The 17,117-nt window shown below is 39.2% G+C and overlaps 1 protein-coding gene across 4 annotated transcripts in view; it reads left to right on the forward strand.

Moving 5' to 3' along the window:
- Positions 1-17,117, forward strand: part of MAMDC2 (MAM domain containing 2) — a 58,153-nt gene that overhangs the window by 28,457 nt on the left and 12,579 nt on the right. For all 4 annotated transcript variants that reach the window (XM_062641052.1, XM_062641060.1, XM_062641068.1 and 1 more), the window contains exons 3-9: positions 774-1,039; positions 1,772-1,856; positions 2,791-2,928; positions 5,918-6,174; positions 8,821-8,914; positions 11,516-11,662; positions 12,510-12,775. In XM_062641052.1, coding sequence (XP_062497036.1) covers positions 774-1,039; positions 1,772-1,856; positions 2,791-2,928; positions 5,918-6,174; positions 8,821-8,914; positions 11,516-11,662; positions 12,510-12,775 — 1,253 coding nt within the window. The remainder of the gene's footprint in view (positions 1-773; positions 1,040-1,771; positions 1,857-2,790; positions 2,929-5,917; positions 6,175-8,820; positions 8,915-11,515; positions 11,663-12,509; positions 12,776-17,117) is intronic.

Raw genomic sequence — 17,117 nt, forward strand, 5'->3', positions numbered from 1 at the left:
GGGCCAGGCTTATATTTCACTGAGATTTATTTACTTTTGCCTCCTTTTCCTGCATGTTGTTTCTTTGGCATTTTTTTGGCTGCCTTGTGCATTTTTAGCTTGTCATCACATCCTTTTTTCTTGTTTGTTCTTATGAGGAAGGCTATGTTTTATGCCCTGCTCCTAAAATATCCCCACAGAGAGTAATTTTAGAATAATCCCATTGAGACTCTGATATGTTTAAATGGAATTTTACATTTAGCATTTTACAAATCAGCAGACATATTAATTTTAGTACTTGAGAGTATCCTTCTAGTTTTCTTCTTTGAAAACAGAAAAGGTTAGGGGGTTTTGGCTGCAATGTATTTTTTATGTGTTGGTTTAACATATAAATTATAAAAATGGAATTTAAAAGTTTTGATGTGTAAAACAACTAAATATTCCCGCAGTATATTTCTGCTTGTGTAAATTATCTTGTCAATCAAATCGCCTGTCTAAAGATACCAGGTCTGGAGAGCAGTGTTTACTTAATAATCTACTTTACACTGATATCTTTCTGTGAAGATTTCCAGTAATTTTTGGATTGCAATTAAAAATGCTTCATGCACATGAAGTGATGTTTATGAGAGTACAGTGGGATATCAAGAGGTTAAATGACTTGCTTAACAAATGAGTAGTAGTCTCAATCTCCTGACATAGCCCCAGAACAATTCCTTTATAAGTAAGTACTTCTGTCCAGGGATGCAAAAGCAAAACTTCTGACATTTATTATTCTGATGTGTGTCTGTTCCAAGGACATTACATTTCTGTGGATACATCTTACGAGGGTGAGAAAGCAGTGCTGTCCAGCCCTGAGCTGTACTCTGAGGAGTGGAGCTGTGTCAGACTGATTTATCAGATAGCAATGACTTCAGAGGCATCACCTGATCCCGCCAGGCTCAACCTGTACCTGCGGCAGGAAGGAGAGAGCTTTGATCGCTTGCTGTGGTCAGCCAATGAGCCTTCAGATAGCTGGCTCATAGCTAGCTTGGATTTAATGAACAGCACAAAGAAGTACAAGGTAAGCCTGGTTTTAGAAAGTACCACAGGCTTTCTGGTACACGCGTTGGGGTGTATAAACTGCTTCTTGAACATTTCCACCCTGGGCCCTGTTCTGGGCTTTCACTTCTACTGTTGGCAGCATGTGAGCCAGTTGACCCCTCTGTCCCTAAAATCAGTGAGCAGAGCTGGCAAGAGCCAGGCAGTGGATGCCATTCCAGTGAGTGTGTGGCATGTCTCATGGGAATTCACAGCCAGCTGAGCCATGGGGTGAGGATGCCTCACCTCACGGCACCCCTGCGAACCTCCTGGCATCCTGTAGCACATAAAGAATCTCCCACATCTTGGTCTGCAGCTGCACTTACTCCTGTCCTCTGTGCACATGTGGGAGGATTCAGAAGCTGAGAGGACAGTATTTCTACCCCAAACCCATCAAATCATATCTCTCACAATAACATCCTGTATAGCCACACCTGAGGAATCTGGAGTCCTATACTCGTATATGAAGTGTGGGACATTTTGGCCTTGTCTCCTTGTCCTTCACTAGGCCCTCTGTCCTCAAGGAAGGGCACTGACTCCATCTTTCTTGGCAGCTTTCTGCCAAGCTCTTCCAGGAAAGGCACCTTTTCTGACTTCAGAGATGGTGAACCTCCCACTACATTTAATTTGTTCTCCTGTTTATCCCATTTAAATGCTCAGGGTGGTAAAGGAAATACCGAATCCCTAAATTTACGGTTTGGTTTGTATTGTGCAGATTGTACTGGAAGGTGAAATGGGACAAGACAAATCTGCCAGCATAGCAGTTTTTGAAATTAAAATAACTCCTGGATATTGTATTGGTAAGTACTGGCTGTTCAGCTCCCACAGTATTTGCATAGAAAAAGAAAAAAAAAAAAAAAGCCTTGTTGGCAGTTTTAAATCTGAATTAAAGGCCTAAGTTTAGGAAAAAGGCAATGGCTTTTTCCTTACTGAAAAGCAAGCTGCCATATATATAGACATTTTTTAAGCTAAGGTTGAACACACTAATACGGGGTTTTCTTCACCCATCTTTGTGATATATATAGACCTTTCACATACAAGAATTCATTCTAAAGCTATTTATTGCTCAAGCAGGAACAAGTGGTACATTTTCACAAAACTAGACTGCTGCAAATATCAGGCGTAACAGCTGTGACATTAATTTTTGCTGTCTGCCTGCTTGTGCTTCCTTACAGTGGCATCCTGCAGGCTGCAGAGTGAAAACTCTGTTGATACTTACTGCTATTTCCTTATGACATCTGCCAAAACCACTAAAGAAGTTCAGTATCTAGGAGGCTGGGAGACCTTTGCATTTCTGAGGAGCTCTGGTGGACTCCAACCAAATTGTCACAATTCTTCCAGTCTGTGAAGGAAACAAAGCAATCTCATTACTGCTATTAGTCCTGCTTTGTTTCTAGCCATCCCTGATTTACAAGGGGAAGTTCTGCCCACACCATTTAATACTATGAGTGGTGTATTTGGTTCTAAAGTACAGCAGTCCCGTATTGCCAGATAATGAAAAGTTAGATCAGACTGAACAGGATGGAAATGAGAATTTTGCCTATTACTGGTCAAAATCTATTGGCAAAGTTTTCTTCCTTTTTCATAAGCTGTTCATTGCTGTGTCTAGTTTTATAAATATAGGTGTCATTTGCCCTGCCATATGTAAAGTGAGGCCAGTGATTAGCAATAGTCTCTCTTCCAATTTCTGTAATGAAAATGTGTGCACTTAGCTGGTGATGTCTGTAATTGCAGAATGTGACTTTGAAGAAAATCATCTCTGTGGCTTTGTGAATCGCTGGAACCCCAATGTCAACTGGTTTGTTGGTGGAGGGAACATTCGTAATTCTCAGTCCATCCTGCCCAAAGACCACACACTTAACAGTGAACTGGGTAAGCAACAAATGTAGAACAGAGTATAGTGGAAAATTTGAGTCTGAGATCCATGTCTGACTCTTCAAATTATTATATGAAGTCTTCCTTTTCTCTTGGCATGGGGGGTGGAGGGTAAGAATGACTTATGTGAAAAAGGGGATTAGAACAAGATGGGGGGAATTTGCAGAAGTTTACACAAACTTTCTTGTAAGCTTTATAATAAGGTTGCTATGCCCTTTGCTAGGCTTCAGAATTACTTAAATAAGGATAAAATTTTGGGTGGAGTGGGGGGAAATTCTGTGGATTCTAAAAGTACAGGCCACGGTAAATTTTAAGATCTTGTACCACTGATCTGTACATAGAATCATAGAATAGTTAGGGTTGGAAAGGACCTTAAGATCATCTAGTTCCAACCCCCCTGCTATTGGCAGGAACACCTCACACTAAACCATCTCACCCAAGGCTTCATCCAACCTGGCCTTGAACACTGCCAGAGATGGAGCATTCACAACCTCCCTGGGCAACCCATTCCAGTGCCTCACCACCCTAACAGTTTAAACTTCCCCTGTTTAAGTTTTAACCCGTTACCCCTTGTCCTATCACTACAGTCCCTAATGAAGAGTCCCTCCCCAGCATCCCTACAGGCCCCCTTCAGATACTGGAAGGCTGCTATGAGGTCTCCACGCAGCCTTCTCTTCTCCACGTTGAACAGCCCCACCTTTCTCAGCCTGTCTTCACACAGGAGGTGCTCCAGTCCCCTGATCATCCTCGTGGCCCTCCTCTGGACTTGTTCCATCAGTTCAATGTCCTTTTTATGTTGCTCCCACCCAGGTGTAGGACCTTGCACTTGGCATAGTTAAACTTCATGAGGTTGGCATCAGCCCACCTCACAAGTGTGTCAAGGTCTCTCTGGATGGCATTCCTTCCCTCCAGCATATCAACCAAACCACACAGCTTGGTGTCATCAGCAAACTTGCTTAGGGCGCACTCAATCCCACTGTCCATGTCAGCAACAAAGATGTTGAACAAAATCTGGAAGGGCTTTTCTTTCCAGTGATTTTGGGAAAGTTGACCAGGAAAGCTAAGGTATTGAAACATGTTTGAAGAATCTAGGGTTAAATTGCGTGGTTCATGGGTTTTGTTTCTTTCATTTAAATGTGGTGCTGTTAATACAGCTCATTGGAGGCAGAATTTTGTGAAGACTTAAAGGATTTTCGCCGCTTGCCCTGTATGAAGTACTTGTCCCAGGCACCTCTTTGAGAGGAAAACATTTTACATAGTCACAGAGAAGGGCTGGGGGTTTTCTTAGCCTTTGACGTAGTGCATGAAGAACCACAGCAGGTAACAGTCAGAAGATCTGGCTGCTGCAGGACACTGTGCATCCTGTAACAATGTGACATCCTTGTTCAAGGAATCACATCATGTAGAGCAGGGCTGATCCTCTTTCCTTAACTCATGCCGCTGTGCCTTTTCTTATTTATTTCACAATTGTGTGAGTTGAGTACAGAGTGTCAACCCAGCCCAGTATCACCCTGCAGCAGCTACATGCTGGTAAAATTTTCATGGAAGCTTAATTCACTGCAACTTCAGCAGCAGACAGTGGCTCTACCTATTAAATAAAGTACTTCATGTGATAGGAAACACTGCCAAATTGGAATGATCTGTTTTCTTGTAGCCACAGTGTTTGTTTTTCACACCAAACCCCCACTGCTGACTATGGACTGAGAAAAGCCCAAGAAGCCAATAGTCACAGAAGAGCCTTGTTTTTGCAAGGCTTGTACTATGAAGGTACATCAGTGATGGAGATCATAATTAAGCTACAAAATGTGGTAAAACTGCAGAGCAAAAGTGAAGCGCAGAACTTCTCAGGCAAGTCCCACTGAAGTGTCACCAGTCCCGTGGCAGTGGGCAGGGTGGTGGAGCCAAGCAAGACCTTTTCCTTCCTTCCACTGGAATGAAGCAAGAAGTGACATCTCCAGGTTTGAGAACACTATTAGCTGATTAACATAGAGGTGTAGATACAAACCTAATGGCACAGCTTGCAGTGTCCATGCTGAAGTACCCTGTCAGTTTGACATTTGTGAAGAACCATTTTTCCATTCATCAATTGGTACTGTTTGATGCTGTGCTTCTGGGGGTGTAGAAGAAGATAAACTACAGAAGCACGTTACATCCATCCACATGTATGTGTCTTATTTGAATTGAGATAGTTCTCCTGAAATCAACGTCTGAGAAGCTGTACCCTTCGAAAATCCTGCAAGTCATATTGGCGGTTGAGGGGGAAGCAGTCTACTAACCCATAAAGATTTTTTCTGTTTATTAACATGTCCCAAAAGATAAAACAATTAGAAACCAAATCTTAGATAGACCAAGCAGAATTATACAAGCAGTGAATTGTATAGAATAAAGGTTATTTGTCAAATTCTTTGATATATATTAAATGAACTGCTGAGTAAAACATGTGAAGAAACACATGGCTTGTGGTCTTGTTCATTCACCTGGGTTGCCTCAGTAAAAACTGCACTTGGAAAAACACTAAATACTATAATGAGCTGTTGGGAGACAGAGAATTTACTCAGTTGTTTTTTTTTTTCCCTTTATGAACAGTTCTCAAAATTCAGAGACTTTATTACTTTCTTTAATATAAATGTCATTTTTCCCTTTATGAATTAATTTTTCCACTTGTGAACTCAATTTTTCCTTTACAAATGGCTCCCAAAATTCAGAGAGTTTATTACTTTCTTTAATATAAATGTCTCAAATAAAGACTTAAGAAAGAGCTGAGACTGACTTTTGTCAGTGGTATCTTGCCAAACAACTTTGGGCTGTACATAGGAGGAAAGTAAAAAAAAAAAATCTCTTGAGAACTACTAAAATTTCCTAGGAACCACCCATTGCTGTCCAGGTTGTAGAAATACATGTCTAGTTCCTGCTTATCTCCTGATACTTCTTGTTAGTGTTATCCTCTAAAAAGTGTCCTCATAGCAAGTTTCTTTTGTACTTCTAGGTCACTACATGTATGTGGACTCTGTTTACGTGAAACTTTTTCAGGAAGTGGCACAGCTAATCTCACCAAAGACCGTGGCCCCAATGTCTGGCTGCTTATCTTTCTATTATCAACTTAAGCAGGAGAGTAGCATTGTTTTTACTGTTTACTTGAGAGACACAACTGGCTTTTATGAAGAGATCTGGAAAACAGACAGTGCACCAAGTGTGGACTGGGCACTAGCGGAAGTTGACTTCAATGCGCCATACCCCATGGAGGTAAAGCAGTCATTCCTGTACAGTCCAGCTACAACTTCCAGGTTGCATCAGACAACAGTGCTGACTCAGGCCAAATCATGGACATGGCGGTGGTTGCTGAGAGATGGTTATAAAGATGTTGGTGATCTGTTGTTTTCTTTGTCCACTGCATAAGGGCCAAGGATGAATCGATTTCCACATGGGTGCTTGATTTTCAGTGTAGATGAAGTCAAGTGGTAAAGTGCTTAAAAAGAATTGCTCGATAGGTTGTAGAGTCCTACTAATATGAGGTCTTTCAGTTCCTACTACATAATGTCACATAAACAGGACCCTAATAGTAGAGTAGTCGTTAGATGTGAAAGTCAGCTCTCTGAGGTTATTTTAATTAATTTCAAGAATATCAGAAAGAAACTGCATTTTTTCTTCCCTCTGTTTACTAAAAACATCCAAACCTCAGGAGACTGGAATAAACATTCACATATATATGTATAAATATATATATACACATACACGTATATATCATAAAAATCTATGGGTACTATATATAGAGTCACATATATAGACTGTATCTTTATATATGTAAAATATAAATTCTTCTAACACACATGTAAATACCTTAGAAGACTGCAATAACAGTGTATATGTGTTATCTATACACATATATATTTACACATTTATAAACATATATACAATATACATATATGTAATTTATATGTCTATACTCTCTCCCAGTAAGTATACTTCTAAATCTAGGATTACAGCTAAATTGGCTTACATTATAGTTGCTTTAACTCTACATAAGTTATTTGTTATTTGATGGTAAGCCTGCAGATTTTCAGAAATCATTAGTGGTAAAGTTAATTTTTGCTAGATGTTAAATAGTCCTTTTATACTCTGCAAAGTCAGTGACTCCATATGATATGGGAAAGAGATTAGATCCAATAAGGTCTCATAATAGTGAATGGTACGTAAATTGTGAATTCAGTAAACATAAAGTAACATGCAAGGAGAAAAACAGTCCTAGCACTATAGATGGAAATTAATTAATGATTGCTTAGACCTTGACATTACGGTGGTTAGCTCTGTGAAAATATCTTCTCCGTTCTTAGTCGCATTCATAAAACCATCTGGAATGTTGGAAACTATCTATATGGAAATAAAGAGCAACAGAGGATGTCATACCACGGGCTGAATGCAGAGAGTTCAGCAGAGATGCAGCCCCAACCTTCTCAATTAAAAAAGAGTACCCTAGAACTACAAGAGGAATATAGAGATAATCAAAAGTATGGAGAAGTTACATTAATAAAATAACAGTTTTCAGGCTGTAAAAATTACTTTAGTAGAATATGGTTAGAGGTTCATAAAAATAACAACACAGAAAAGATTAACTGTTCCCTTTTTCTCATAATTTATGCTGCTGTTCCAAATTCTTAATCACCAGGTAACAGTTTTAAAAGAAACCAAAGTGAGGATTTTTTCCTACATTGTATAACTGTAGAACTCATTTTCATAGCATACTATGGATACAATTAATCTGATCCATTTGAATACTGATTAGACAAATTAATGGGAAAGAAAGAGTCCATGCGGAATGCAATGTGAGGGAAGAACTGAAAACTTGCCATTGTCTTCAGTTCTTTATGTATGTGACCTCTGCTGGAAACAAGACTAGATGGGCCTTTATTCTGCTCAAGGAATTTTTATGTAATCCAACACAGTCAATATTTTAGAGGTCACTTTAGAAGTAAGATTATAGAAGTAAGATTAGACCTTGTATATCATTTCTTCAGTTGCTTCAAAAAGGTCTTCCTCTTTGTTTCATGAGGCTAAAGGATATCATCGAGGATTCTTTCACAGCTATATTTGTTTGGCTCCCATCCCTAGACAAGACATCACAAGCATTTTTACTGGACAGGATCTCACTCTGGAAGCATTTATTATTATATCACTGTTTGGTCTCTGGAGTTGCCGTAAGATTCAGGCCTTTTCTACATGCTTTTCCATAGCTCAGAAATTTTAAGACAAGAATTATGGATTGTCTTCCACTTACTTGAGGAAATGATGTCGCTTGGCAACAGCTAAGTACAAACATTGTTTGACTTGGTAGCAGTGATATGTTTTCTAGCTTTTCTGGTTCTTAATAAGTTTTTTAAAGCAACTCTTCTCTGCCAGCTTATGCCAGGACATGGGTTTCAGTGTGTGATGATGTTTAGGGAAAACAATAAAACTTGATATTGTAACAGCAGAATAATCCACACAGTCTCATTTTAGCTCATGATCCAAATAGATTCTAGATATAGTAATAATTGGGCAGCTTTGGAGTACTAGTTGTTACAGACTGGATGACCCTGAATACTAGCTTTGTATGGTATCATGACAGTAGCCTTACTGCACATTTAAAACTATTGCTTCATAAAACAGCAGAAGAGCTATGTTGCCCTTGATCTTTCCTTGACCTTGAGTGCATAAAGATCTGGTGCCAGGATCAGGCTCTGATTTATATCCCTAATAAGTGATATGATTTTATTTGTGCCAATACCTCAGTGCTGTTTGAGATACCCTGAAATCTGTCTGCGACTTCTGATAAGAATTCTGTAATACAAAGATGTGTACCAAAATTATTGTTGTGTATATGGTAGATGAATAACAAAAGATTGTCATTTCCAGCTAATATTTGAAGTTGCTTTCAATAGCGCCAAGGGAGGTTACGTTGCCCTTGATGACATTTCTTTCTCTCCGGTTTACTGCAGCAATCACACAGGTATGACTTCTTATTGCTATTTACCTTCTTTGTTTTCCCCTTTTGCTTTGCCCTTCTGAACTGCCTGTAAGTACTTGCAGTATTTGGTAGTCATATGCAGATAACACCTTCTCAACTGACCAGCACCACTGGGCTACTCTTCCTCCTGGTGACAAAACAGCAGATAAACACTGATACCATTCATTTGATGCAGAAACCAGACCTTGCTTCAAGCATCTGCAATTGAAGTGCAGGACTGAATGCTGTATTTGCATACCCCCAGCTTTTGAACAAATTACCTCTTGTAGGCATGTCACAGAAAGAGAGGGGTATTTTCCTAGGTGTGATGGTATCAGGAAGAAAATGTCCTATGCTTTTCATTATTGCCAATGTAGGGAATATTTTCTTCAATGCCGTGTGCCCTGAGGTGTTTTTCAGAGCCAAAACAGGAGCCTTGCCTTCCTGTCTTCACTTTTCCAGGAGGTATTATTTATCTCAGACAGTGGTGTGTCTGTCAGATTTTCATTAAGCTTTCACAGCAGCAGAAGTCAGCTGAATCCATGTGATCTCTGCTGTAGAGACACTTGGGATGAAGGACTTTGTCATTTCTGAATACAGCCTCTTAAGTAGCTGTGTACTGGTTCTTTGCATCTTACTGTAGCACTGAGCAGTAGTCAAAAGTAGATTAGTAGTTTCCCACTAAGCACATCCATTCTTTTGGTAACAAGCTTGAATTTTGGGTTAATGTTTTGAAGTGATCAAGGAGAAAAAGATTTGTTACCTGTCTTTAACTTCTTGAAGTCTCTGCTGCACTGTTGAAGTATCAATAGCAGGTAGATTCCAGTTACGTTATTAATCCACAACTCTTGGCTGAGTAAATCTAGTTGTTTCATTAACTCCTCAATGCCTATTCTGTTTTTGCTTTGGTTTGCAACAAAAATAATGGTTTATATTTTTAGTATGCCAAGGATTGGAGCTGTTTGCTCATGGTGTTTTCCATTTTAATTTTCAGATGGCTTATATGTTCTGAAGTATATGATAAATTTTGTAGTAATTTCTGCCCCAATCTTAATTTAATCACACTATCACAGCTCAAGTTCAGATCTTCTCTAACTGGGAAACTTGATAGGGTCAGTTAGAGCTTTCCCTACTAACTCTGATTTTGATGTTTTGTGGTGGTTTTTGTTTTTTTGGTTGTTTTTGGTTTTGTTTTGTTTTGTTTTTTTCTATTTGAGAAATGAATGTCAATCATTTGTTTTATATTTTGTTGGAATACGACAAAGCTGGTTAATCTTGCAGACTCATCTCCTATTTCCATCTTCAACTGTTTTAATTAGAGATGTTAAAAAGCAAGAGATCTTTATTCTTCTTATCATAGCAGTTTGTATAAAAGCATCAAGTTTTTTCTGTACTCTTCTGGAAGTTTTGGTCAACAAAGGTCTCAGTGTTAAATAAATGGGAAAAAAAAGGTACCAGAGTATTAAGCTTGCTCACCAAAGGATGAATCAAAAGATGGGTTTAAAATGCTGCATGGACCTGTCAGGGCTCCAACTGTGTTTTCTTTATCTAGGAAAGCCATGGGGAAAGGCCAGGCTGCCTCCTTTTTCTCTGTAGTCAGAGAAAGACACATGGGCAGTGCTTAAATTTGTCTTATTCGAGGCTGAAAAGACCACAGGCATCTCTCCAAAGCCAAAATCTCGCTTCTCCTGAAGCCGATCGATCACCTATGTCTCTGCCAGTGCCAGGAAGTCCCTCTTGGCCTCCATGCAGAAGGGTGGTATGTGTGCTGCCATAGGCTGATGCTCACAGGGTCCTGACTCCTGATATAGCCAAACCCATGACTGCTTTGGGTTGCACCCCTGCTTCTCCAAGCATCTGATGCAAGTGACTGATGAGGCTTTCAAAGAAGTACAAATGTTATATTTAAAAGCATCCATTCACCAAGGGGATTTCTTCAGGCTAAAGCACATCCTGACCCATGAATTCCACACTGCAGATCAAGGTGGAGCCATAGGCAGGGCTGGGGGGCTTCACTTAGCTGCAGTGCTAAAACATGCGAGGCATAGTTCCAGATGTCAGTAGTTATGAGATGAAGCAAATACATGAAGCAAAATATTACATACTTACGGCATGCATATGCACACACATTATGCATTACTACAAAAGTTTTTTTAAAAGTGCTCTTTAAAAGACTATTGAATGTTTATGTAAGAAAGTGATCCCCTTGAAAACTGAAATATGCGTCACCCATGAACAGACATTAGCACAGTCATGCTTATTTTGTCCAAACATCTTTTGGATGAAGGAGCAGGATAGAGACAAATGGTCTGAATGCCTTTGTGCCTTATGTCCTGAAGGAAGAATCTTCTCTTAATATCTGTATTTTTTTTATATTTTATAAAGTCTGTGAAGGAGGTTACACCCCATCTCCAGCATAAAATATAAGAAAATAACACCCCCTTGCAATACAAATTTGGTTGTCTGATATCACTGTGACTGTGCACTCATTTTCCATAATACAAAAAAAGATGAAACAGTATACTTTGGCATCCTTGTGCTTCAAATACCTATGCTTATAATAATGTGCTCTTCCTAACAGGACATACGTGTCTTATCTTTTAGGAACTCCTTTCAATCCTGCTGCAGCAGGCTGCAATTTTGAGGAAGGTCTATGTAATTTTTACCAGGATCACAAAGATGGCCCAGGATGGAGCAGAGTGAAAGTGAAGCGTAATGTGTATAGAGCAGGAGATCACACTACAGGGTTTGGTAAATCAAAACTCGTTTCCACTAGAAAGTCAAACTGGATTTAAAGGTTAACCTGTTGTATCACTGTTCCCTCTCTTAAACCATGTCATCTGGTTAGATTGCCTCACTGCAACTCCCTGCCATTAAAAATCTGTGTACACCCCTCTGTCCCAGCTGGGCCTCTGGCTGTGTTTCCCCACATGTATCACCCATTGAAGAGTCCCACAGGGCCATAAATCAGAGTATCTTCACTGTACTAATCTCTAGTCACTGAAGGGATGATTCCACAAACATATGCAAACAAATATAATACTAGCTTAATGCATTGCTTTTGATATAGAGGAATGGTGGGTTCTTAGTTCTTCCAGGCTTAGGACTGTTGGCATTTTTAAGGGAAAACTGTGAAATGTTGTGTAGGGAAGCCATGTAGTGAAAGGCCTGATAGCAAGTTCTGAAACTCACACATCTTTTTGTGTAGAGTATTCATGTTTCTTAATCAAATGTGCTGAAGCCTCACCTCTTTATACTTGCTGGAGGGAATACAAGGCCTCGTGCCCTATCCTTCATTCTTTGGTCTCAGAGTGGTACCCTTGAAACAGACAGGTTTCCAGAATGGCCAGAGAATTTTTCATTGTAAATTTGAGAAGTGCTTATTTCGGGTAACTTAGCCATGTGCCAGTTTAGCTTGAAGCATCTGGGATGCTTTTAGAGAAATACTTCCTTTCAAACAGAATGTGATAATCTGTTTCCTGCCAGTAGAAACTGTTTTTATAACCAAAGTCTGATGCAATAATGGAAGCTGCTTTAATACCAAATCAGCTCTGCTAATTGTGTATTAGAAATACTCAATAACTGAACTGTCTTGCAGGCTATTACTTGTTGGCGAACACAAAGTTTACATCACAGCCTGGGTACATTGGACGTCTGTATGGGCCAATCCTGCCAGGAAATTTACAGTTTTGTCTGCGTTTTTATTATGCCTTATATGGGTTTTTCAAAATGAGTGGCACTCTTGCTGTTTATATCTTTGAGGAGAATCATGTGGTTCAAGAGAAAATCTGGTCTGTCTTGGACTCTCCAAAGGGAGTTTGGACTCAAGCTGAAATCTCCTTCAAAAAGCCTATGCCTTGCAAGGTAAGAGTCAGCTCTTCAAATCTGCCAAATTCTGGATGGAGATTTTCCTTGCCTTCTCATCTGAGGGCCATTTGTTATCTAGGGATTAATCCTAAGTGAGCTATACCTGCAAAGTGAAATACTGTTCCTAGGCAGTACAGCAGGACTTAAGAGTATTTCTTTGCAGCCTGACTCCCATGGGAACCCTGATACAGGATATCCTGACACCAGGAATGGAGCAGTGCTGCCCTGCTGTCCTCAGCTGTAATCACAGTATTTGTGGAGATTTTACCAGAGGAGCTCTAATGAAAGCTAGTTGTGTCTTGGTTTCTCTATAGGCTCCAGGTTCACTCATTTTTGTTTGTTTGTTTCCTATGTGACTCGGATCAAAGTACTTGATTACAGATTTTAGTCCATCTAAAAAGTCAGTACTGACGAGTTCTGGTCAAAATGGGGAACTGATCCTACTATTCCAAGCTCAACCACTGGGTTAAAATATGGAATCAGAAGTCCGTGTAATTTAGAGCAATGGACTTGAAGGATTGAACATCTGGTTGGAGAGGTCACTTTGTTATCTCAGCAACTTGATAAAAATAACATAGTATTTCATATCACCTCCTGAATAAGTCCTCAAGCTGCTGTTATTCCTCATCTGCACTTTGTTAGTCAATCAAAAAAGATTGACTTTTACACAAATTTGTGTAAGTGCTACTTGTGATTTCTGTAATAGGTTTTCACTATCTGTGAGTCATCTAAGGAGGACCAGATGGATAACTACATGGTAACACTGAGATAAATCCAGCTTTTTTTCCATTGTGATAGTACTGTGAATATATGACTGAAAGCCTGTCTTACAACTTAAGTATTTCTAAAATACAGTCAACCATCCTAGGCATCTTCCCCACTATAAAACTAATTTTTGAAGTGGCAGGCAGTAGTTACTGAGTTTAACTTTTCTTGGGAAAAAAAAAAGAAGAAAAAAAGAGTGTTTTTCTTTGAAGTAAACACACTATAAAAGAAAAAGTTCACAAAAAAAGGTGTGTAACTGTATTGAAAGGGAAGTTTAAGCTGGAAATTCAAGTCCTAATTGCTGATTAGTGTTTTCTGTCAGGCATTTGATATCTTAAAAATTTGATGGGATTTTATGTACGTTTTTAATGTATAAAATTTAATAGAATTTCTAATTTGCTTCTATTGATATAGGAAAAAAAAAATCTGCCAAGCAAATGCATGATAGAAAAGTTTCTCATAGTACCACCCCAAAATATTAACTGAAAAGTATTTTTCTCTATTTTTAAAATCATGAAAAGGTATTGGTTAAAAAGGCAAGCTTATAGCCTGCTTTTGCCACCTCCTGTTTATGTATTTCTTTATTATTTCTAAGAAGGTTTGGTAGCTTGTGTAATGCAGTACATTGTGTGAGTACTGATGACAGCTGAGCATGACTTAAAAATGGTTTATAGCCTTGGAGGTGGCAGTGTTTTTACCATCTGACATTTACATGGAAAGACTTTTCCAATATGAATTTATGAAGAACTATTTTTATGTTTTCCTAGAAATTGGTATATCTAAAACACTTGTGAAGAAGTTTGCCTAGGATGGAAAGCTTTTCATGAATTGCAGCTTTCAGGACTGTAGTTACCAGTCTGCCTGTAGGCAGTAACAGATAGGGAGCATCACAGAGGATAATAAGGAAGTCAGGCAAATACCCTCGCTGCTTCTGAGCCCCAGGGATGAAAAACTGGTGTAGTTACAGGTTGTCTGATTGAAATATTCACAAACAGGCTTGAGTGAAGTTGCACAATGGGCCAGATTCTGGATTTTCCTTGCAGTATCATGCCCAGATCGTCAACCTTAATACTTATTTTGTTTGTTTCTTCTTTTCCAAGCCAACAGAAAGAAATGAAGGAGCACTGTATGGCATTGTATAAATACGTAGCTTAGCTCTCTGTAAAGCTGTGTCTGCCTAGCACCTAGTAAAATAGCTGTTAAGAAACAGTCATTTCAATGGGCATTTTCAATACAGACCAAAGTGGAGGTGGATCAGAGCAGTTTTGCTCGACAGCAGGGAGAGGTGGGAACCAGCAAGTCAAGGTTCAGGTTCTGGAGGGAGAAACAGTATACAGAAACATGAGAGAAACTAGCTCACCAAAGCTTGACTTCTCTTGTTCTCTTTCCTCCAACCTGTCCTTGTGTCTCTTGCCTTCTCACTGATGCACATTTGTCTTGTCTAGCCTGCCCCACAAGCAGCAACACTCCCCTGCTTCCATTCCCCATCTTACTCCTGGCACCTCAGCTTCAGGTAGTCCAAGTTTTTGTCTCTAATCCTTCCCATGTTACAGTCTGTTTGCCCTGCTTAGCCCAGTTCTTACAAATTTTAGTTTTTAAAAAACTAATGACTTGGCAGAAAGCACAGTTCTGGCACAAAAAACAAATCCTGACACATTTCATGCTCCTACTCCAAAACCTAGGAGTGCTCAAGCTTTTCAGAGAATTTTTAAATAGGGGTAAAATAAAACCTTTTCCATTTCCGAGACTTGTTCTCGGAAATCATGGAACTGTTTTGGACTAAATCTTCCAAAACAAGCCTGAAGGAAGGACCCAGCATGGAAAATCTGAGCTGAAATCATTGTGCCTTGGCAATGTTATAAACAAGTTTAAAACATTCTTTTAATGGAGTGAGGGTGGTCTCAAAATAAGATAGAGATACTACCTTTCCTCTAATGCAGATGTGATGGCCTTCCATCCCTGGTGGTGTTCAAGGCCAGGTTGGACAGAGCCTTGAGTGACATGGCTTAGTGTGAGGTGTCCCTTCCCATGGCAGGGTTGGAACTGTATGATCTTAAGGTCCTTTCCAGCCCTAACTATTCTATGATTCTACGGCTGATGTGCCTGTTGCATTGTTTTCTGAGATGCATCATGACTAGACTTGGATGATAAGATGTTGTAGGCATGCACAGTAGTTTGGCTGATCAATTTGTTGGTTACTGGGTGTGACTTGTAGGTTGGGTCAGTGCCTGTGGAAACAGTAAACAGTCTCCTGTCAGTTCCTTAGCAGACAGTAAAGTCAGTGAGGCAGCTGTTACGCTGCTTTGCCAGGGAGTCCGGAAGGTCGTTGAAGATTTAGCAGCCAATTGATCTAAAATACCTGGTTACCTATGTCCTTTATCTTTCTTCCACTGCAAATACTGCTCCCAAGGCATTGAAAACAATATAATATCCGTTTGATGTGTTTTAATTTTGTTAATAAATTTGTTTGCATCTGGACAATAAGAAAGCTCAGATTTTCATCTCTTGGTTCCTGTCATGGTTTTTGAAAGTTCTTTTTGAATTAGCTAACTGCAGTCTGGCACAGATTGCTGGCTTGAGTTGTGTGAACAGGAAATGTGAAGCTGACCAACAGGCTTTAATGCAACACTTTGAAAATATCATGTTGAAAAAGGTTAGGTGGGTATGAGCCAGCTAAGCAAGTCATAAATGTTTATATACACTCATATATATATATGTATATATATGTATATGTGTACATACTGCAAATATGTAAACTATGTAATAGTAAGAAGGCAGGAAATTTTAAATCCTGATTTCTCAATTTGTACTTGAGCAACTCTCTTTTTTAGTCAGTGTAAGTTCCTATGACCCTATACACATACAGTATTGTTTTCATACTCTGCCGTGCTCAGGGAATAAATGTGAGAAGGAAGAATTAAAAAAAAAAAAAAAAAAAGAAAAGAAAATAATTTCCTAACCTCTTTTTTAAACAAATGGAGCCCTTCATTCGTTGTTGTATAAGCCTCTTAAAGGGCAGTGTAAAAATCTAAGTCTGAAATATGTAGATTCTTTTGATCTGATTGAACATACTGAAACTGATCTAATACATGTCAGGAGAATGTCAGAGCCAATTGAAAGAAAAATTCACGTACGGTATATGTAACCTGGAGATGCTCACATGCACTGTGGAACAAAAATCTGTATTTTAATATTGTGTCTGTGTATTTGTGTGTATATGTCACCATGAAAAGATAATTATTTTATGCAACTTCACATCAAAGTCTAAATGCCTAGATTAAAATGACTCGGTTTGAGTGCAGCTGGGTCTGCTTTTATCAGTTCTGTTCATTTCTGCTAGATTTGGCTCAGCATTCTGAAGCTCAGGTTTTCAAAAGCAAACATCTCATGTCGTTTATCCATCCATGCAAGTTACATAGCACTGTAGTGATTGAATACCTTCCACAGAGTTTAAAAACATACCCTCACAAAGACAGCTGGCATTTTAACAGTCCACCCTACATCATCAGAGTGGTTGTGGCAGCATTTCCTGGGTTTTCATTCTTTTATTCTGCTTTTTCTTCCTCTTTTTTTT

Source organism: Pezoporus occidentalis, unplaced genomic scaffold (assembly GCF_034315485.1).
Source record: "Pezoporus occidentalis ecotype Australia unplaced genomic scaffold, CSIRO_AGI_Poc_V1 ctg117, whole genome shotgun sequence".
NCBI classification, from domain to species: domain Eukaryota; kingdom Metazoa; phylum Chordata; class Aves; order Psittaciformes; family Psittacidae; genus Pezoporus; species Pezoporus occidentalis.